Source organism: Chlorocebus sabaeus, chromosome 6, assembly GCF_047675955.1.
Source record: "Chlorocebus sabaeus isolate Y175 chromosome 6, mChlSab1.0.hap1, whole genome shotgun sequence".
NCBI lineage: Eukaryota > Metazoa > Chordata > Mammalia > Primates > Cercopithecidae > Chlorocebus > Chlorocebus sabaeus.
Window position 1 is genome coordinate 60,681,408 of NC_132909.1, and position 16,896 is coordinate 60,698,303.

The following is a 16,896-nucleotide window of genomic DNA, read 5'->3' on the forward strand; positions in this document are numbered from 1 at the left end:
GACCTCCGCTGGGCTGGGCAGGTGCAGGCCACCCCCGTCCCAGTGCCCTCAGAGACACCTAGACTCATGTGGACCCGGCCGTGGCCCCTTCTGGGCAGCGCTGTCCAGGCCGGCCCTGCCCTCTGATCTGGGGCCGCCGGGGCTGGCCACCGTGGGCTCGGTCCCCCGCCACCCCGATTCATCTGCACCCCAAGGAAAGAGAATGCGGAGTTGCAGCGCCCCAGGACCCACGAGCCCCCGAACACCAGGGCAGCACATACTTCCAGTCCCAGGGCCAGAGCAGAGCGGGGCCAGGCCCAGCCTGGTGACACAGGGCAGACGGAAGGGCGCCCTCCAAAACAGAAGAGCACAGGAGCTGCCGCCGCCGGGACAAACCAACCGTAGGCTGACCTAGGCCGGCAATGGGTTTAACTCATTGGGTGCAAAAGAGAAACACCCCACAAATCAGGGAGAGAAGGGAAGCTGCCCACTCCACGGGAGGAGGCTGAGGAGCGAATGCCAGGGCCAGGCGGGGCCGGTCCTCACAGCACTGTGGAGACCAGACTAAGGGCGACTGTCATCACCACGAAAAGGCCTCGTCCACGGCAGAAGCCAACCTCACCGCACCGATTGCACCAGAGACGCCCATGAGGAGAGCCGGCCTCCGAGAACGTGGCTGAGCCGTCACAGGCCACCGTCAGCAAAGGCAAGGACCCAGGTAAAGAGCACAGGAGGGCCATGAGCAACCACAGCACAGCGGCCCAGACGGACCCTGTCTGGGGGAGGGGGCAAGGCTGCGCAATGGCAGCTGGGACTGGACCCTGTTGGGGAGTGGCGGGGGGGCAGCGAGGCTGCGCAGGGACCTCTATCCCACAGGAGGTCAGCCTTGCCCTGGTGATGGCACAGACCACAGGTGAGGGCCACGGGCGGAGCTGACTCCAGGGAAAAGCTGGCCCTCACCCAGAGCTGCACATCCCACTGGCAGCCTTGGCGGAGGGCACTGTCCCTGCAACTTCTCCACATAGGAGCAATTTTCCCAAAATTCAGATTATGCAAAGGGAGGCGCGGCTGCCATGGACTCCAGGGCCTCAGACACCATCAACAAAAGCAAAGTGGACACATTTGCATCAAATCCATCACAAAGACGGCCTTCAAGACTCGGGGAAGTGAGAGCACCAACGCACATGCCCCGACGCGCACAGGCCCGCACGGCGCACAGGCCCACACGGCAACCCTACTCCACCTCAGCAGCCTCAGTTCTGGTTCCTGCACCCCGGCCCGAGGGCAGAGCTGACCCGGTCTTGCCAGGGGGGCAGGGGTCCCCTGGCTCCAGGTGGTGCCACAGACAGCGGGGGGAAGCACTCAGGCAGAGTCAGGCACCCCACCAGGAAAGAAAGCTCCCACGGCAGGTCCCGGGGCGGGGTGGGACCCTGGGGACCCTGGGTGGCTCCCATCGGAACCCTGCTAGGTCTGGGAGGACACTGGTCCTTCCAGAAGCGTAACCACAAACAGCCATGGAAAACCTGGGTGGGCTGCGTTTCTACATTTCCTTTTCTTTTTTTTTTTTTTTCCAGATGGAGTCTCACTCTGTCGCGCAGACTGGAGTGCCTTTTCCCCTCACAGCGTGGGAGCCGCTGGGTGATGTCCCACCCTGGTTTCCCTCCACCCAAAGGCAGTCTCCTTGGTTGCCGGCTCCTGCCTCTGCGATGATCCCCACGAGGGCTGCAGAGTGGAGGGCACAGCGGGGTTCGGCCTCATTCCCCGGGGAGCCCCAGGCGAGAGCTTGGTCCTGGGGAGCTGCCCAGGTCTTTGCCATCCCCTGGCCTCCATCCAGTCCCTCACGACTTGGCTCCTGGCCCTGTGCACCGGGTGATGCCTGCTAGGCCTGTGCGCCTCAGAGTCAGGCCTGTATTCACCTCAGCTTTTATTAAGGGCTTTCAGGAATTGGCTTTTTAAAATCATCGTCAAATATATTGTTATTAAAAGGATATGTACACTTTGGGAGGCTGAGGTGGGCGGATCACTTGAGGTCAGGAGTTTGAGACCATCCTGGCCAACATGGTGAAACCCTGTCTCTACTAAAAATACAAAATTTAGCTGGGCGTGGTGGTGGGCGCCTGTAATCCCAGCTACTAGGGAGGCTGAGGCAGGAGAATCACTTGAACCTACTGGAGGCTGCAGTAAGCCGAGATGGCACCACTGCACTCTGCCTTGGCAACAGCAAGACTCTGTCTCAAGAAACAAACAAAAAAAAAAGGTTGAACACACGGAAGCGTCCCACCCTCCGTCACCCGGGCAGTCTCAGTGCCCAGAGGCCGCGGACGACACACACACTATCGGTGTACTAGCGTCTGCCCCCTGGGCCCTGCACCCACCGCCCACTGAGGAGCTAGTGTGTCCTTGCTGTCCTGCAGTGACCACCACAACCCCTTTCACACAGAAGGGTTGGGCTATCCCCCAAAATGACATGCCAAGTCCTAGCCCCCAGTAAACAGAAACGCGGCCTTATGTGGAAATGAGGGTGGCCCCAGTCTCACCACGTCTCAGCTTAATGTCATGTTTCATGATGTTGAGTCAGAAACAGCAAAGAGGAAGAGGGTGGGGAGGTGGACTCTACTTCCTCCCGCCCAGCCTGCGAATCCTGGGGACACCCAAGCATCCCCCGTCCTGGCCCATTGGGAGGCTGCACCCTCCCAACTGGGACCCCCGTCCCATCATACACAACACAGCTGGCGCTGCCCTCTCAGGGAGCCCTGGAGGACCAAGGGCACACAAGCGGCCAGCCTCAGGATCTGGCAGGGTCTGAACTGGAAGACATCACATGGTCCCAGAAGGCCCCCATCTTTGATTTTTATAAATCGGCCAAATGGAAGAAAATGTTGCCTCCCCAGGCACACGGTGTCTCCTCTTGCCTCCCCTCGTTTCAACAGCAGGGGACAGACACAGACCACCCGCCTGGCCAGCTCTCTGACCCCCACGGTCTCCCCTGAAAACTGGGCACATGGCTCACCCAAGGACCTAGGGGGGCACCAAGGCAAATACACGCCCAGCTCACCCAAAACTTTCCAACACACTCCACCACAATGCCCCCATAGCCCCCACCTGGAGGGTCTCCAGCAAAACTCCCACAGCCCCTCCCTCCTAGATGCCCCAGAGCAGGTGACACCTCCCTCCCAGAGGCCAGGCCCCGCCTGACGCTGGCTAGAGGGAGGCAGTGGGGACGGGCGCTGGTGGCCTCTGGGGCACGAGAAGGCGCCTTTGTGTTCGGTGGGCGGCAGTGGATTTAGGCCAGCCCAGCCCGGGAAGACCCGTCCGTCCCGACATGGAAGGAAGCTTTTTTGGCTGTTTCTAAGCGCACCCCCTCCTGTCTTCGGGGGAGTCTTGGACAATTTTCCCTGAAAAATGGACAGTGCTCATCTACTAGAATCTGAGGTTTGGGAAAGAACGCCTTCTTCAGATGTTGCTGTAACGTTCAAGCTCTCCGACATTGCTGAGCTTTCTTTCGCTACTTAAAAATAAACACTGATGGCCGGGCGCGGTGGCTCACGCCTGTAATCCCAGCACTTTGGGAGGCCGAGGCAGGCGGATCACGAGGTCAGGAGATCGAGACCATCCTGGCTAACATGGCGAAACCCCTTCTCTACTAAAAGTACAAAAAAATCAGCCAGGCGTGGTGGTGGGCGCCTGGAGTCCCAGCTACCCAGGAAGCTAAGGCAGGAGGAGAATGGCGTGAACCTGGGAGGCGGAGCTTGTAGTGAGCCGAGGTTGCGCCACTGCACTCCAGCCTGGACCACAGAGTGAGATTCCATCTCAAAAAAACAAAATAAATAGGCCGGGCGCGGTGGCTCACGCCTGTAATCCCAGCACTTTGGGAGGCCGAGGCGGGCGGATCACAAGGTCAGGAGATCGAGATCATGGTGAAACCCCGTCTCTACTAAAAATAGAAAAAATTAGCCGGGCGCAGTGGCGGGCGCCTGTAGTCCCAGCTACTGGGGAGGCTGAGGTAGGAGAATGGCGTGAACCCGGGAGGCGGAGCTTGCAGTGAGCCGAGATTGCGCCACTGCACTCCAGCCTGGTCGACAGAGCGAGACTCCGTCTCAAAATAAATAAATAAATAAATAAAAATAAAAAATAAAATAAATAAATAAATAAGTAAATAAACATTGATTTTTGTGGTCTTGAAAGGCCAGGGCCCCCAGCACTTTGGGAGGCCGAGACAGGTGGATCACAAGGTCAGGAGATCGAGACCATCCTGGCTAACATGGTGAAACCCCGTCTCTACTAAAAAATACAAAAAAAAACTAGCCGGGCGAGGTGGCAGGCGCCTGTAGTCCCAGCTACTCGGGAGGCTGAGGCAGGAGAATGGCGTAAACCTGGGAGGCGGAGCTTGCAGTGAGCTGAGATCCGGCCACTGCACTCCAGCCGGGGCAACAGAGTGAGACTCCGTCTAAAAAAAAAAAAAAAAGAAAGGCCAGGGCCACCTGGATGATCCTGTGGGGCTGGGGCCTGTCAGTCATTTTATGGACACTAGATGCCCCCAGCCTCTGAACTTGCTGTGGCGAAGGTCATGGGCAGCACATCCATCTGTCTGTCCCACTGCCCGTGCTCGTCACAGGGTGCAAGACCTGGCCCTGTGCCTGACAAGGTAGTGGGGACACCAGGCACATGCAGGACCCCTGGCTTTCTAGATGGCATGGAGATCAGGACAGCAGAGTCCCTGATGCCCTGCAGGCCAGAGAAGCATCCGGCCCAAGGACGGGAGAAACGCCAGGAGAAACCAGGTCCCTGGAAGAGGAGGGGAGTGGTCGTCGCTGTGCAGAGATCCAGTCCCCAAAACCCAGCAGGGGACAAACAGTACAGGTGCTGTGGATGGCGGTCAGCGGCTTCTCAGATGGTCCAACCCGGAGTGGCCGTGTGACCAGCAGTTCCACCGCTAGACGTCCGCCCGAGAACAACCACGCGGCCATGCAGGAACCGGACACGGATGCTCGCAGCCACCACACGCGGATACCACGCAAACATCCATCACAGAAATAAGCGCGTGGCCACCCACGCACCAGAACACGACTCAGCCACGAACAGGAGCGAGGCTCGGACACGGGCCACCTGGCTCAGCGAGAGACGCCAAACACACAAGGGCCTCGGCCTGTGTGATTCCACCCCAGGAGGTCCCTAGAACCCTCAGAGTCACAGAGACAGAAAGTAGCATGGGGGTGCCAGGGGCTGCAGAGGGCAAGGGAGTGAACGTTTCACGAGGACAGCATCTCAATCTGGCAAGGTGGGAAGGTTCTAGAAAGGACGGTGTGGAAGGCTGACTGCTGAAGGGGCCGGGGCTCCCTTTGCAGGTGATGAGAATGTTCTGGAATAAGAGGCGGTGGCTGCACACACACAGGAGCCTTGTCCACGGCGGGTCTGAACTGACAGGTCCACTCGGATGCGGATTTTTTCCAATAAAGGCTGCCCTGAGGGCGCCGGCCTCTCCTGGCTCCCTCCCACTCTGCCACCCGAGACAGCGAGACCCACCCTCCCCTCCTCAGCCCTCAACATGAACACGATGAGGACAGAGGCTTCCATGAGCGTCACTTCCACCACGTGGAGAGCAAACAAGGTCTATCTTCTTTATGCTTTTCTCGACACGTTCTGGTCTCCAGCTTCCCTCACTATGAGAACGCAGCACCTAACACAATACCCGAGGCGTGTGAGCGTGAACCACATGTCCTCCCAAGGCCTCCGGTCACCAGCAGGCTGTGGGCAGCGGAGTCTGGAGGACTCGAAAGCTATACGAGGGTATTTTACTGCATGAGGGGCTGAAGCCCTAAACCCCACCCTGATCCAGGGTCAGCTGTACAAAAATCACTTCTGTGCACACGTCGCTGAATTCCACCGAATGTGGATTAGGTTTTGACCAAAAAAAGTGGCTCATGCTCTGAGGACCATACCCAAATACAGCTGGTAAGAGAACAGTGAGCTGGGTCAGTGTGATGGGATAGTTAATTTTTTTTTTTTTTTTTTTTGAGAGGGAGTCTTGCTCTGTCACCCAGGCCACAGGCGAGGTCCAAGGGGCAGCGGAGGTCCCTGACCACTTCCAACAGGACAGCCATGGTACACCCAGCACTCAGGCAGCGAACCCCACACAGCACCCCTCTCCGCAGCATACAGGCCTGACCAGTGTGATGGCACGGCATGTACACACCTGTGCGGACGCCGCCAGCGCACACGCACACCACCCCTGCAGCCACAAGCCTCGGCCCAGCCCACCTGCAGGCTCCAGGGCTCTGGCTGGAACCCCCTCAGCGCACCCACCCTCAGAGGAACTCAAAAGCACACCCGGCAAGTCAGAGGCAGACACGGGCCAGTCCCTGTCCTCATGCTGGTACCATCCTGGGAACTGACCGCAGGCAGAGCCTGGGCAGCGGCGCCAGCCGCCCGGCCCCAGGACCACTGGAGCAGAAGCCCGAGGGGCACAGCCGCCGCAGACGGGACAAGCCCTCACACACTTGCCATCTTTCTTGGGGACGGAGGTCAGATGGGAAGGGGCAGAGGTCATTGCAGATAACATGAGCATCCTGGAGTCACCGGGGAAACAAAGTCCCTAAGGAGGGCAGGTCCCGCCGGCAACACGGCCCACAGCACCATGGCCAAGGGGGCAGGACTGGCCATGAGGCCTCACAGGCGGGGACTCTGTCCACGAATCCAGACCAGGACTTGGGGTGCCTCACTCCAGAGGGTGAAAGTTTTCAGATAATTGAAGGATTACCTTGAAGCACAACTTTCTTCAAGGATCCAAAGGGCAATCACGCATCAACGAAACATCGCTGGAGACAACAAAAAACCTCTTAGATTTCCTCTGCCTTTTACACAGCGACAGGGCTGGGCGCAGGGGCTCACGCCTATAATCCCAGCTATGTGGGAGGCTGAAGCGGGTGGATCACCTGAGGTCAGGAGTTCAAGACCAGCTTGGCCAACATGGAGAAACCCAGTCTCTAGTAAAAATACAAAAACTAGTCGGGCGTGGTGGCGCTTCCCAGCTACTCAGGAGGCTGATGTGGGACAATCGCTTGAACGCAAAAGGCAGAGGTGGCAGTGAGCCAAGATGGCGCCACTGCACTCCAGCCTGGGCTACAGAATGAGACTCCGCCTCAAAAAAATAAATAAATAGGCCAGGCGCGGTGGCTCACAAGGTCAGTAGTTTGAGACCAGCCTGACCAACATGGTGAAACCTCGTCTTTACTAAAACAATACAAAAAAATTAGCCAGGAGTGGTGGTGCACGTCATCTCAGATACTCAGGAGGTTGAGGCAGGAGAATCGCTTGAACCCAGGAGGCAGAGGTTGCAGTGAGCTGAGATCTTGCCACTGCATTCCAGCCTGGGCAACAGAGCGAGACTCCATCTCTAAATAAATAAATGAATAAATAGTGATGGGCCCGCCCTGGTCTGGGACCCCCGAGCCTCATTCTGGTGGTCCTAGCCCCTCACTTTGAGCCCTCGCTGAGGTGGCACAAAGGGAAACGCCCCACCCCGCCAGGCTAGTCCAGTTCCTGGACAGACCCATCCAGCAGACGGCTGCATCCACGTGCCAGTCACAGGGACAGCACAGTCCCCTGGACCCACAGCCGGTAGAGAGGATGGGGAAGGTGGTGAGGCCCATCCTCTGCCCGCAGGGCCACTACCCCTCGCTGTCACTGCTCCCACTGGCACAGCGGGTAACCAGAGGAGCACAGGTGTGGGAGTCAGTAACCACCACTTCCTCCTCTACCCAAGGAGGCCAAGTAGGCCTCGACTTCCTCATCTGTAAAATGGGCGCTCCACCCACTTCCCAGGAAGCCCCACAGCACCGGCCCCACGAGAACTCCAGAATGAGGAAGACGCAGACGCGGAGCCTCCCAACCTGGGGAGCCTCCAGACTGCAGGCCTCACTCAGATGGCCTTGTCCAGAGGCCGCCAACCAACAGGTTCTCTCGCGTGGCTGCCAGCGGAACATCCGCAGATCTGTGGGGTGGGGGAGGCGGACCTGGCATGCCTGACACCAGAGCTCAATCCAGTACGCACGCAGCCACTGAGCCCTAGCTGGACACGGGACTTGAGGCTGACCTGAGGATAAAGCCCACAGCTGCCCGCCACCACCGGGACACTAACCAGGACTCGGGCCAGGGCCTCCTTCACATGGGCCCTGTGTCCTCTGGGTTCAGAGAAAGTCAGCCAGCCCCGCACGCCGGCCTGCCCACTGCCACCCGAGGCCCGCAGCCCCTGCCAGTCTGTGACCGGCCCTGGGCCTCAACAGCACCCAGAGCGCTGCCTCCACCCACCACCTGCCCTCCGCCAGGCCTCAGTCAAGGCCTTGACGGACCATGAGCCCCCAGGGGCCTGGGGCAGCTCGATGGGGATGCAGAAAATAGGCAACATCACTCCAGATACCCCAGGGCAACCCGGACTGTCCCTAAGCTCAGCTTCGGTCTGTCCCAGTGGCTCTGAAGACACATCTGCTGGGGGGCTAGGGCCTGCCTCTCAGGCGTGCACTGACCCCCCCCACCAGTCCCCACAGACACAGTGCCCCCCCACCGTGCCTGGCACACCAACAGGACTACTCCAATCCCCAAATTAATGGCTGGGGTACTGGCTTCCCCTAAGCTTGGGATGAGCAACAGGAACTTTCAATTAAAAAAACCCTCACCTACTTCCTTTGTAGCCCAGAGTAATTACTGTATCATTAAAAAGGAGGGGAAGAAAAAAAGAAGAAACCCGAATCAGCAATTCCACAAAATCCATCCGCACCAAGTGCTGCACCATCGCAGGCCGTCCTGCAAACGGCCTGGCTCCCAGACCTGCCCAGAGTCCAGGCAATGAGGTGCTGGTCCCTCATCCTCTTCAGAGGAACTAGACAGGATCAAATCAGACAGGAAGCCCCTTTACACACAAGGAGGTCCGACCGCACTGCAGGCATAGTAAATGCACACACTACAGACCAGTTGGGGTTTTGCCTCCCACCGGGGTGAAAGGAGCAGAGACAGCTCCTCTGACATCTCACCCCATTTGCCCGCCTCACAGTCCTGCAGAACATACGGCTGGCCTCTCACCCCCAGACCTGGCCCTTCCACTGGGACCCTGTCCAGACCCCGCTCCCCTGCATGCAGGTCTCCAGTTCCCTCCCATCTGTGCAGGAGCGGCTCTCGGAGCTCACCGTGGGGGGCTGAGCAAAACACTCGGGGCCCTAGAGACGTCAAGGCAGGCGTGCGCGTGCCTGCACACACTCCCGGGGACTGCGTGCCTGGGAAACTCATCAGTCAGCCCGGCCCAGAGCGTTTCGTTTTGGTGGAGACACAGGAGAAAACAAAACAAAGTACCGGTGACAACCGAGAACTTCCCCCTTTCAAACCTGGGGGCCCTGGCACACAGTCTGTCCTCTGCACAGAGGCACCCCAGGCTGGGCCAGGCTGTGCAGGGCAGAGTAGCCCGGGGTGCTTCCATCCCCAGCTGCCACCCAACCCCCAGTCCCCTCCCTAATCCGAGCTCCTTGCCGCGGCGGGACGCCTGGGTTTTCCCTCCAGATGGGAGCCTTTGTACCTTCCTGCTCAGCTCCCACACCCACGAACTACCAGAGCTCCAGCACGTCCTGGGGTGGGGAGGCAGAGCCCTACCACATGGCCGTGTGGACGGCCCCGGAGCCCTGGGCCACACGGTGGAGCATAACGGGGAGAAGATGCTGGACTCCACCTACACAGACAACCCTCCGGCCCGCTTCCTACAAACAATGCCATCCGGAGGCCACAGGAATAAGAACCAGATGTCCCAAAGCCATTCTGGCTCAAGACGCAACAGTCCCCGAATGTCCTCTCAGCCCCCACGCCCCCCAACGGGAAAGTCTTCCCCTAAGAAAGTTGGGAGAGAGAAGCCAGGCGGGGATCGGGGATCGGTGAGGCCACCGCAGGCCCTGTTCAGACATCTCACCCTCCCTCCCCGATCCGTGCGTTTCCGGAAAACAAAGCCGGTGGCCACAGCGGAAGGGGGAGGGGGCAGCGAGCCCAGCCGGGAGTTCCCAGGCAGTGCCGCAACAGGTCCCTGCGGATCAGACCACCTTCCTCTCCCCACCATTCCCCTGCTCTCCCCCCTGAAGAGCTTTAGGACCACAAAGTGAGGACTGGGACACAGCTGCGTGGGGAGGGGCCAGGCCAAGACAGAAGTAGGCAATGGGGCCAGGTGGGCAGGGGCCTGCGGACCAGAACGCGGGGAGGCATAAGGGACACGGGTGAGTGGGCGGTGGGCTTGAGCCCTGGGTGGGGGAAGAAAGCGGGAGGTGGGGTGGGGACTAAAAGCTCAGCGGAGGGCAGGGGAGTTGGAGCACGGCAGTCACCAGGGTGCACAGTGGGGAGTCACTGGAGCGGCGGGGGCAGGGTCTGGAGTGTGAGGGTCACTGGGGCGGCAGACTCCTGAGTGTGGAGGTCAGCGTGGGGCTGTGTCTGGAGGTCCTGAGCGCGGGTTCAGCGGGGTGGGGGGCGCTGGGGTCCCGAGTGAAGGGTCAGCGAGGTGTTCCGGTGGTGGGGTCCTGAGTGGGGGGGGGTCAGCGTGGGGGGCGGTTAGACAGGGTGGGGGGCGCTCGGGTCCAGAGTGCGGGGTCGGCAGGGCGCGGGGGGGGGGGGCAGTGAACCCTGAGTGTGGGGGCGGGGGCGCCAGGGGTCACTGGGGGGGCCGACCGCCAGGGTGCAGGGGGTGTGGGGGCCAGTGCGGGCGCGCGCGTCGTTACCTTGGCTCCGCCGTGGCCGGGCCCGCGGGCAGCGTCTGGGCGGCCGGCCCGGCTTCAGCAGCGCAGCGCGGACCCCCGCTCCGGACCCCGCGCCCGCTTGCGCTCCGGCTCCGGTGCCCGCTCGGGCCCCCGCTCCGGCTCCCGCGCCGCCTGGGCCGGCCTCCGCATGTTCGGGACTGGAGGCGCCGGGCTCGCCGCGCTCCACCGCGCCCGCTCCCGGGCCCGCGCGCCTTACGCCGCCAGCGTCGGCCAGCGGGGGGCGGCGGCCATACGCGCCCCACTGCGCAGCCGCGGCGCCGGGGGCGCGCGCCGCAGACGTCACAGCGCAGGGCGGGCCAACGCCCGGCCGGGCGTCTCTCGCGCCGCTTTGCGACAACGGATGGCGCCGCGCGACGGCCACCGCGCTTTGCGGCCGCTACGAGGCCTCTGGCCCGCTGACCGCGGGGGACACCGAAAGCCCGTGGCCGCGGGGGCGCGCGCGGGCAGCGAAGGGAGTCGAACGGTTTCCACACCCTCCCGGGGGCGGAGCTTCCGCCGCCCGCCACTCCCCCGCCCGCTGTTGCCATGGCGACGCGTGGCTGGTCGTCCTGGCACCGCCCGCCGCCTTGTGTGTTACGTCACAGTCTCGCCACCTGACGTCACGGACGGGCGGCGCCGCGGGGCGTTTCGTGCGTGGGGCGGTGGCGGGCGAGGCGCAGGAGGCGGCGGGTTGCGCGCGCGAGGCCGCGAGGTTTCCGGGGCAGGCGCTGGAAGAGGCGGCTAGCCAGGAAATGAGCTGGTTAAGGGCAAGAGGGTTTTTCCATCTGACTTTCCTGAGCCAGAAGGGGAAAAAGTTCTAGAATAACTGCTCCGTGTCCAGGGGGAGAAAAGCGGTGGCCTGGGTGCCCCGGTGTCCTCCTCCACCGTGACATCAGCAAGGAGCAGAGAGGAAGTGGCCCCGGGCCTGCGGCCGGCAGCTGGTCAAGTGCACTGCGGGGTCTATGGTGCCTTGCACGGGCCGCTCCCCTGGGGCTCTGCGCGTGGAGCCGACTCTGCTTACGCTGCCTGCCTTCCGGCCTGCACCGAGCAAGAAACGTGGGGAGGACACCCACAGGCCAAGGCCCCGCACACTAGTGAGACCCTGTTCCACCCCATGACAGGGCCTGGAAGTGAACGGGCAGCTGCAGAAGTGGTTTCCGGCCTCCCCACATCTCCCACGCACCTCCCGGTGGGGGCATTTTTAAAGTCGGAGGAGACACATTCATTCAAATATGTATTAAGTGCCTGCCAGTGGCTCTCAGAATAGAACAGTGAGCTAGACTCTTGGCATCGTTTCCTAGGGAGCCCTTGGTTCTAGGGGAAGGAGAGAGCCCTATGTGGTGATTTCAGATGACGTTATAAGGTGGGGTGTGGGGTGGGCGCGGAGGCTCATGCCTGTAATGCCAGCGCTTTGTGAGGCTGAGGGAGGAGGAGGCTTGGTTGAGCCCAGGAGTTCAAGACCAGCCTAAGTAACAGAGACCCTGTCTCTACAAAAAATAAAATGAGCGGAACGTGGTGATGCATGCCTGTGGCCCCAGCTACTTGGGAGCCTGAGGCAGGAGGATTGCATTGGCCAGGACATCGAGGCTGCAGTGGGCTGTGATGGCACCACTGCACTCTAGCCTGCCTGACAGAGCAAGACTGCCTTAAAAAATAGTAAGGCCAAGGCCGGGCGCGGTGGCTCACGCCTGTAATCCCAGCACTTTGGGAGGGCGAGGTAGGTGGATCACCTGAGGTCAGAAATTGGAGACAGCCTGACAAACATGGAGAAACCCCTTCTCTACTAAAAATACAAAAATTAGGCGAGTGTGGTGGTAGGGAACTGTAATGCCAACTAGTCTGGAGGCTGAGGCAGGAGAATCGCTTGAACCTGGTAGGCGGAGGTTGCAGTGAGCCGAGATTGCACCATTGCACTCCAGCCTGGGCAACAGAGCGAGACTCCATCTCAAAAATATATATATGTGTGTGTGTGTGTGTGTGTGTGTGTGTGTGTGTGTATAAAAAAACAACAAATGAAATCCCAGCACTTTGGGAGGCTGAGGCAGGTGCATCACTTGAGCCCAGGAGTTGGAGACTAGCCTGGGCAACATGGCAAAACCCTGTCTCTACTAAAAATACAAAAATTAGCCAGCAGTGGTGGCAGGTGCCTGTAATCCCAGCTACTGGGGAGGCTGAGGCTGGAGAATCACTTGAACCTAGGAGGTGGAGGCTGCACTGAGCCAGGATCAAGACTCCGTCTCAGAAAAAAAAAAAAAAATAGCTGTGATTGAGCCGCTGTACTCCAACTTGGGCGATAAAGCCAGACTGCGTCTCAAAAAAGTAATTTTTTTTTTTTTTTTGAGACAGTCTTGCTCTGTCACCCAAGCTGGAGTGCAGTGGCACAATCTTGGCTCACTGCAACCTCCGCCTCCTGGGTTCAAGCAATTCTGCCTCAACCTCCTGAGTAGCTGGGATTACAGGTGCCCACCACAGTGCCTAATTTTTGTATTTTTAGTAGTGTTGGCCAGGCTGATCTTGAACTCCTGACCTCAAGTGATCCTCCCGCCTCGCCCTCCCAAAGTGCTGGGATTACAGGTGTGAGCCATCATGCCCAACCATTAATAAGAATTTTTTTAAAATAAGATGCTACGCCAGGCACGGTGGATCACGCCTGTAATTCCAGCACTTTAGGAAGCCGAGGCCCGTGGATCACATCACAAGGTCAGGAGTTCAAGACCAGCCTGGCTAAGATGGTGAAACCTCGACTCTACCAAAAATACAAAAATTGGGGCCGGGCGCGGTGGCTCAAGCCTGTAATCCCAGCACTTTGGGAGGCCGAGATGGGCGGATCACGAGGTCAGGAGATCGAGACCATCCTGGCTAACACGGTGAAACCCCGTCTCTACTAAAAAATACAAAAAGCTAGCTGGGCGAGGTGGGGGGGCGCCTGTAATCCCAGCTACTCTGGAGGCTGAGGCAGGAGAATTGCTTGAACCCGGGAGGCAGAGGTTGCAGTGAGCCAAGATCATGGCACTGCACGCCAGCCTGGGCAACAGAGCCAGACTCCATCTCAAAAAAAAAGAAAAGAAAAAATTGGCCGGGCGCGGTGGCTCACGCCTGTAATCCCAGCACTTTGGGAGGCCGAGGCGGGCGGATCACGAGGTCAGGAGATCGAGACCATCCTGGCTAACACGGTGAAACCCCGTCTCTACTAAAAATGCAAAAAATTAGCCGGGCGAGGTGGCGGGCGCCTGTAGTCCCGGCTACCCGGGAGGCTGAGGCAGGAGAATGGCGTGAACCCGGGAGGCGGAGCTTGCAGTGAGCCGAGATCGCGCCACTGCACTCCAGCCTGGGCGACTGAGCCAGACTCCGTCTCAAAAAAAAAAAAAAAAGAAAAAGAAAAAATAGGCCGGGCACGGTGGCTCATGCCTGTAATCCCAGTACTTTGGGAGGCCGAGGTGGGAGTATCACGGGGTCAGGAGATCAAGACCATCCTGGTTAACGTGGTGAAACCCTGTCTCTACTAAAAAAAAAAAAAAAAAATACAAAAAATTAGCCAGGCGTGGTGGCAGGCACCTGTAGTCCCAGCTACTTGGGAGGCTGAGGCAGGAGAATGGCATGAACCAGGGAGGCAGAGCTTACAGTGAGCCGAGATCGTGCCACTGCACCTCCAGCCTGGGCAACAGAGCGGGACTCCATCTCAAAATAAAATAAAATAAAAATAGAAAATGAGGGCTGGGCGCAGTGACTCACGCCTGTAATTACAGCACTTTGGGAGGCCGAGGCGGGCAGATCACGACGTCAAGAGATTGAGACCATCCTGGCCAACATGGTAAAACCCCGTCTCTAATAAACATAGAAAAATTAGCCAGGTGTGGTGGCAGGCGCCTGTAGTCCCAGCTACTCAGGAGGCTGAGGCAAGAGAATCACCTGAACCCGGGAGGAGGAGGTTGCAGTGAGCCAAGATTGCGCCACTGCATTCCAGCCTGGCGACAGAGTGAGACTTGGTCTTAAAAAAAAAAAAAAAACCAACGCTATGTGGTGGGCCGGGCGCAGTGGCTCGTGCTTATAATCCCAGCACTTTGGGAGGTCAAGGCGGGCAGATCACCTGAGGTCAGGAGTTCAAGATCAGCCTGGTCAACATGGTTGGCGAAACCCCATCTTTACTAAAAATACAAAAATAAGCCAGGTGTGGTGGCGCACACCTGTAGTCCCAGCTACTCAGGCAGCTGAGGTAGGAGACTCGCTTGAACCTAGGAGGTGGAGGTTGCAGTGAGCCAAGATCACATCACTGCACTCCAGCCTGGTCAGCAGAGTGAGACTCCATCTCAAAAAAAAAAAAAAAAAAAAAAAAAAAGATGGTATGTGGCACAGTTCCCGAGGGAGAGAGACCTTCTCTGGCGGAATGGTGAGGGAAGGCCAAACCCTACAGGCTCGAAACCAGATGTGATAAGCTTGGGAGGAAGATTTTATCGTCTCCTATGACAGTCCTGTGCTATTGTTATAGCCAGATAGGAATGCAAAGAAAAATGAAGAATTCCACCAGAACGGGAGGGCTGAATGGCAGCGCTGTCAGGGCTACACGGAGCCCTGTGAGATGCCCGTTCTGGCTCTTGTCCGGCAGCAATGTGAGAGGCAGGCAGGCCTCACGGCACCCCCGTGCTCCATCAGTCCAGGGGGAATGTGACTCCTTGGAGAAGTGCCAGCAACTGCCCTGCTATCCTTTGCCACCGCATCAGGGTCCCCTCTGCCCGGATCCCTGCTGTGAAGGGCTGTGTTTGTTTCATGTCAGTCTCCTCCAGCCACGCCCGTAGGACCCAGCGGAAGGGCTGGCACACAGTAGGCACTCAGTCTGAATGCGGTGGCCATACGTGGTGAATGAATGAACTCCACAGACCTCCCAGAATTTTCAGAACCCAGGTTCTGTTTCCTCAGACTTGCCTGCCCCATCTCCTCTCTTCTCTCCCACTCTTTTGTTTCCGAGACAGGGTCTCATTCTGTTGCCTGACTGGAGTGCAGTGGTGCCACAGTCACTACTCCCTGCAGACTCGACCTCCCAGGCCCAAGCAATCCTCCTACCACAGCCTCCCAAGTAGCTGGGACTACAGGTGCACACCACCATGACTAGTTAATTTTTTAATTTTTTGTAGAGACAGGGATCTCTCTATGTTGAACAGGCTGGTCTCAAACTCCTGGCTTCAAGTAATCCTCCCACCTTGGCCTCCCAACATGCTGGGATTATAGGAGCCCAGGTTGGAGTGCAGTGGCGTGATCTTGGCTCACTGCAACCTCCCCCTCCCAGGTTCAAGCTGTTCTGGCTCAGCCTCCCAAGTAGCTGGGATTACAGGCATGCACCATCACGCCTGGGTAATTTTTGTATTTTTAGTAGAGATGGGGTTTCACCATGTTTGCCAGGCTGGTCTCAAACTCCTGACCTCAGGTGATCCACCTGCCTTGGCCTCCCAAAGTGCTGGGATTACAGGCGTGAGCCACCGTGTCCAGCTTCTCTCCCATTCTTGACTTTCAGGAATACCTGTTCTTAAACGGTCACTCCCCATCTGGGGTTCGGGGCATGGGAACTGTTGCCTCTCCTTCAGAGGTATGTGGTACCTTAGTGCTGAGTTCTGGCTGTGTCCCTGTAAAAGAGTGTAACTGAATGGCTGGGCAAGTGGCTCACGCCTGTAATCCCAGCACTTTGGGAGGCCGAGGCAGATGGATCACCTGAGGTCGGGAGTTCGAGACCAGCCTGACCAACATGGAGAAACCCCGTCTCTACTAAAAATACAAAATTAGCTGGACGTGGTGGCGCATGCCTATAATCCCAGCAACTAGGGAGGCTGAGGCAGGAGAATCGCTTGAATCCGGGAGGCGGAGGTTGTGGTGAGCCGAGATCCCGTCATTGCACTCCAGCCTGGGCAACAAGATGGAAACGGTCTCAAAAAAAAAAAAAAAAAAAAGAGTGTAATTGAAAGAATGCAGATAGCGAGGCCCAGGCTGGGGCTGAGCTGGTCAGAAGCTGTGTGACTGTGAGTAGCTCATTCACATTCTCTAACCTCCTTACCTTCGTGTGTATATTAGGGCTAACGATAGCTCCCACAGGTATCATGAATGAATGAATGAATGAAAAATTGCCAGCATAGGACTTTTAGCCTCAAATAAACCTATTTCTCTCTAATCATTT

At 58.5% G+C, this 16,896-nt stretch overlaps 2 protein-coding genes across 2 annotated transcripts in view; one reads left to right on the top strand and one right to left on the bottom strand.

Annotated features, from left to right (window-relative positions):
- CSNK1G2 (casein kinase 1 gamma 2) overlaps positions 1 to 10,985 on the bottom strand; it is a 36,515-nt gene extending 25,530 nt beyond the window's left edge. Inside the window, exon 1 of the mRNA XM_007994673.3 lies at positions 10,719 to 10,985. The gene's annotated coding sequence lies outside the window, so the exon portion shown is untranslated. The remainder of the gene's footprint in view (positions 1 to 10,718) is intronic.
- LOC103233629 (uncharacterized protein CSNK1G2-AS1-like) lies at positions 496 to 2,889 on the top strand. The gene is given in 3 exon segments (XM_037994442.2): positions 496 to 697; positions 1,027 to 1,159; positions 1,554 to 2,889. Coding segments are annotated over 3 exon segments (471 nt in total). The 3' UTR covers positions 1,690 to 2,889.
- Positions 10,986 to 16,896: the final 5,911 nt, after the last annotated feature.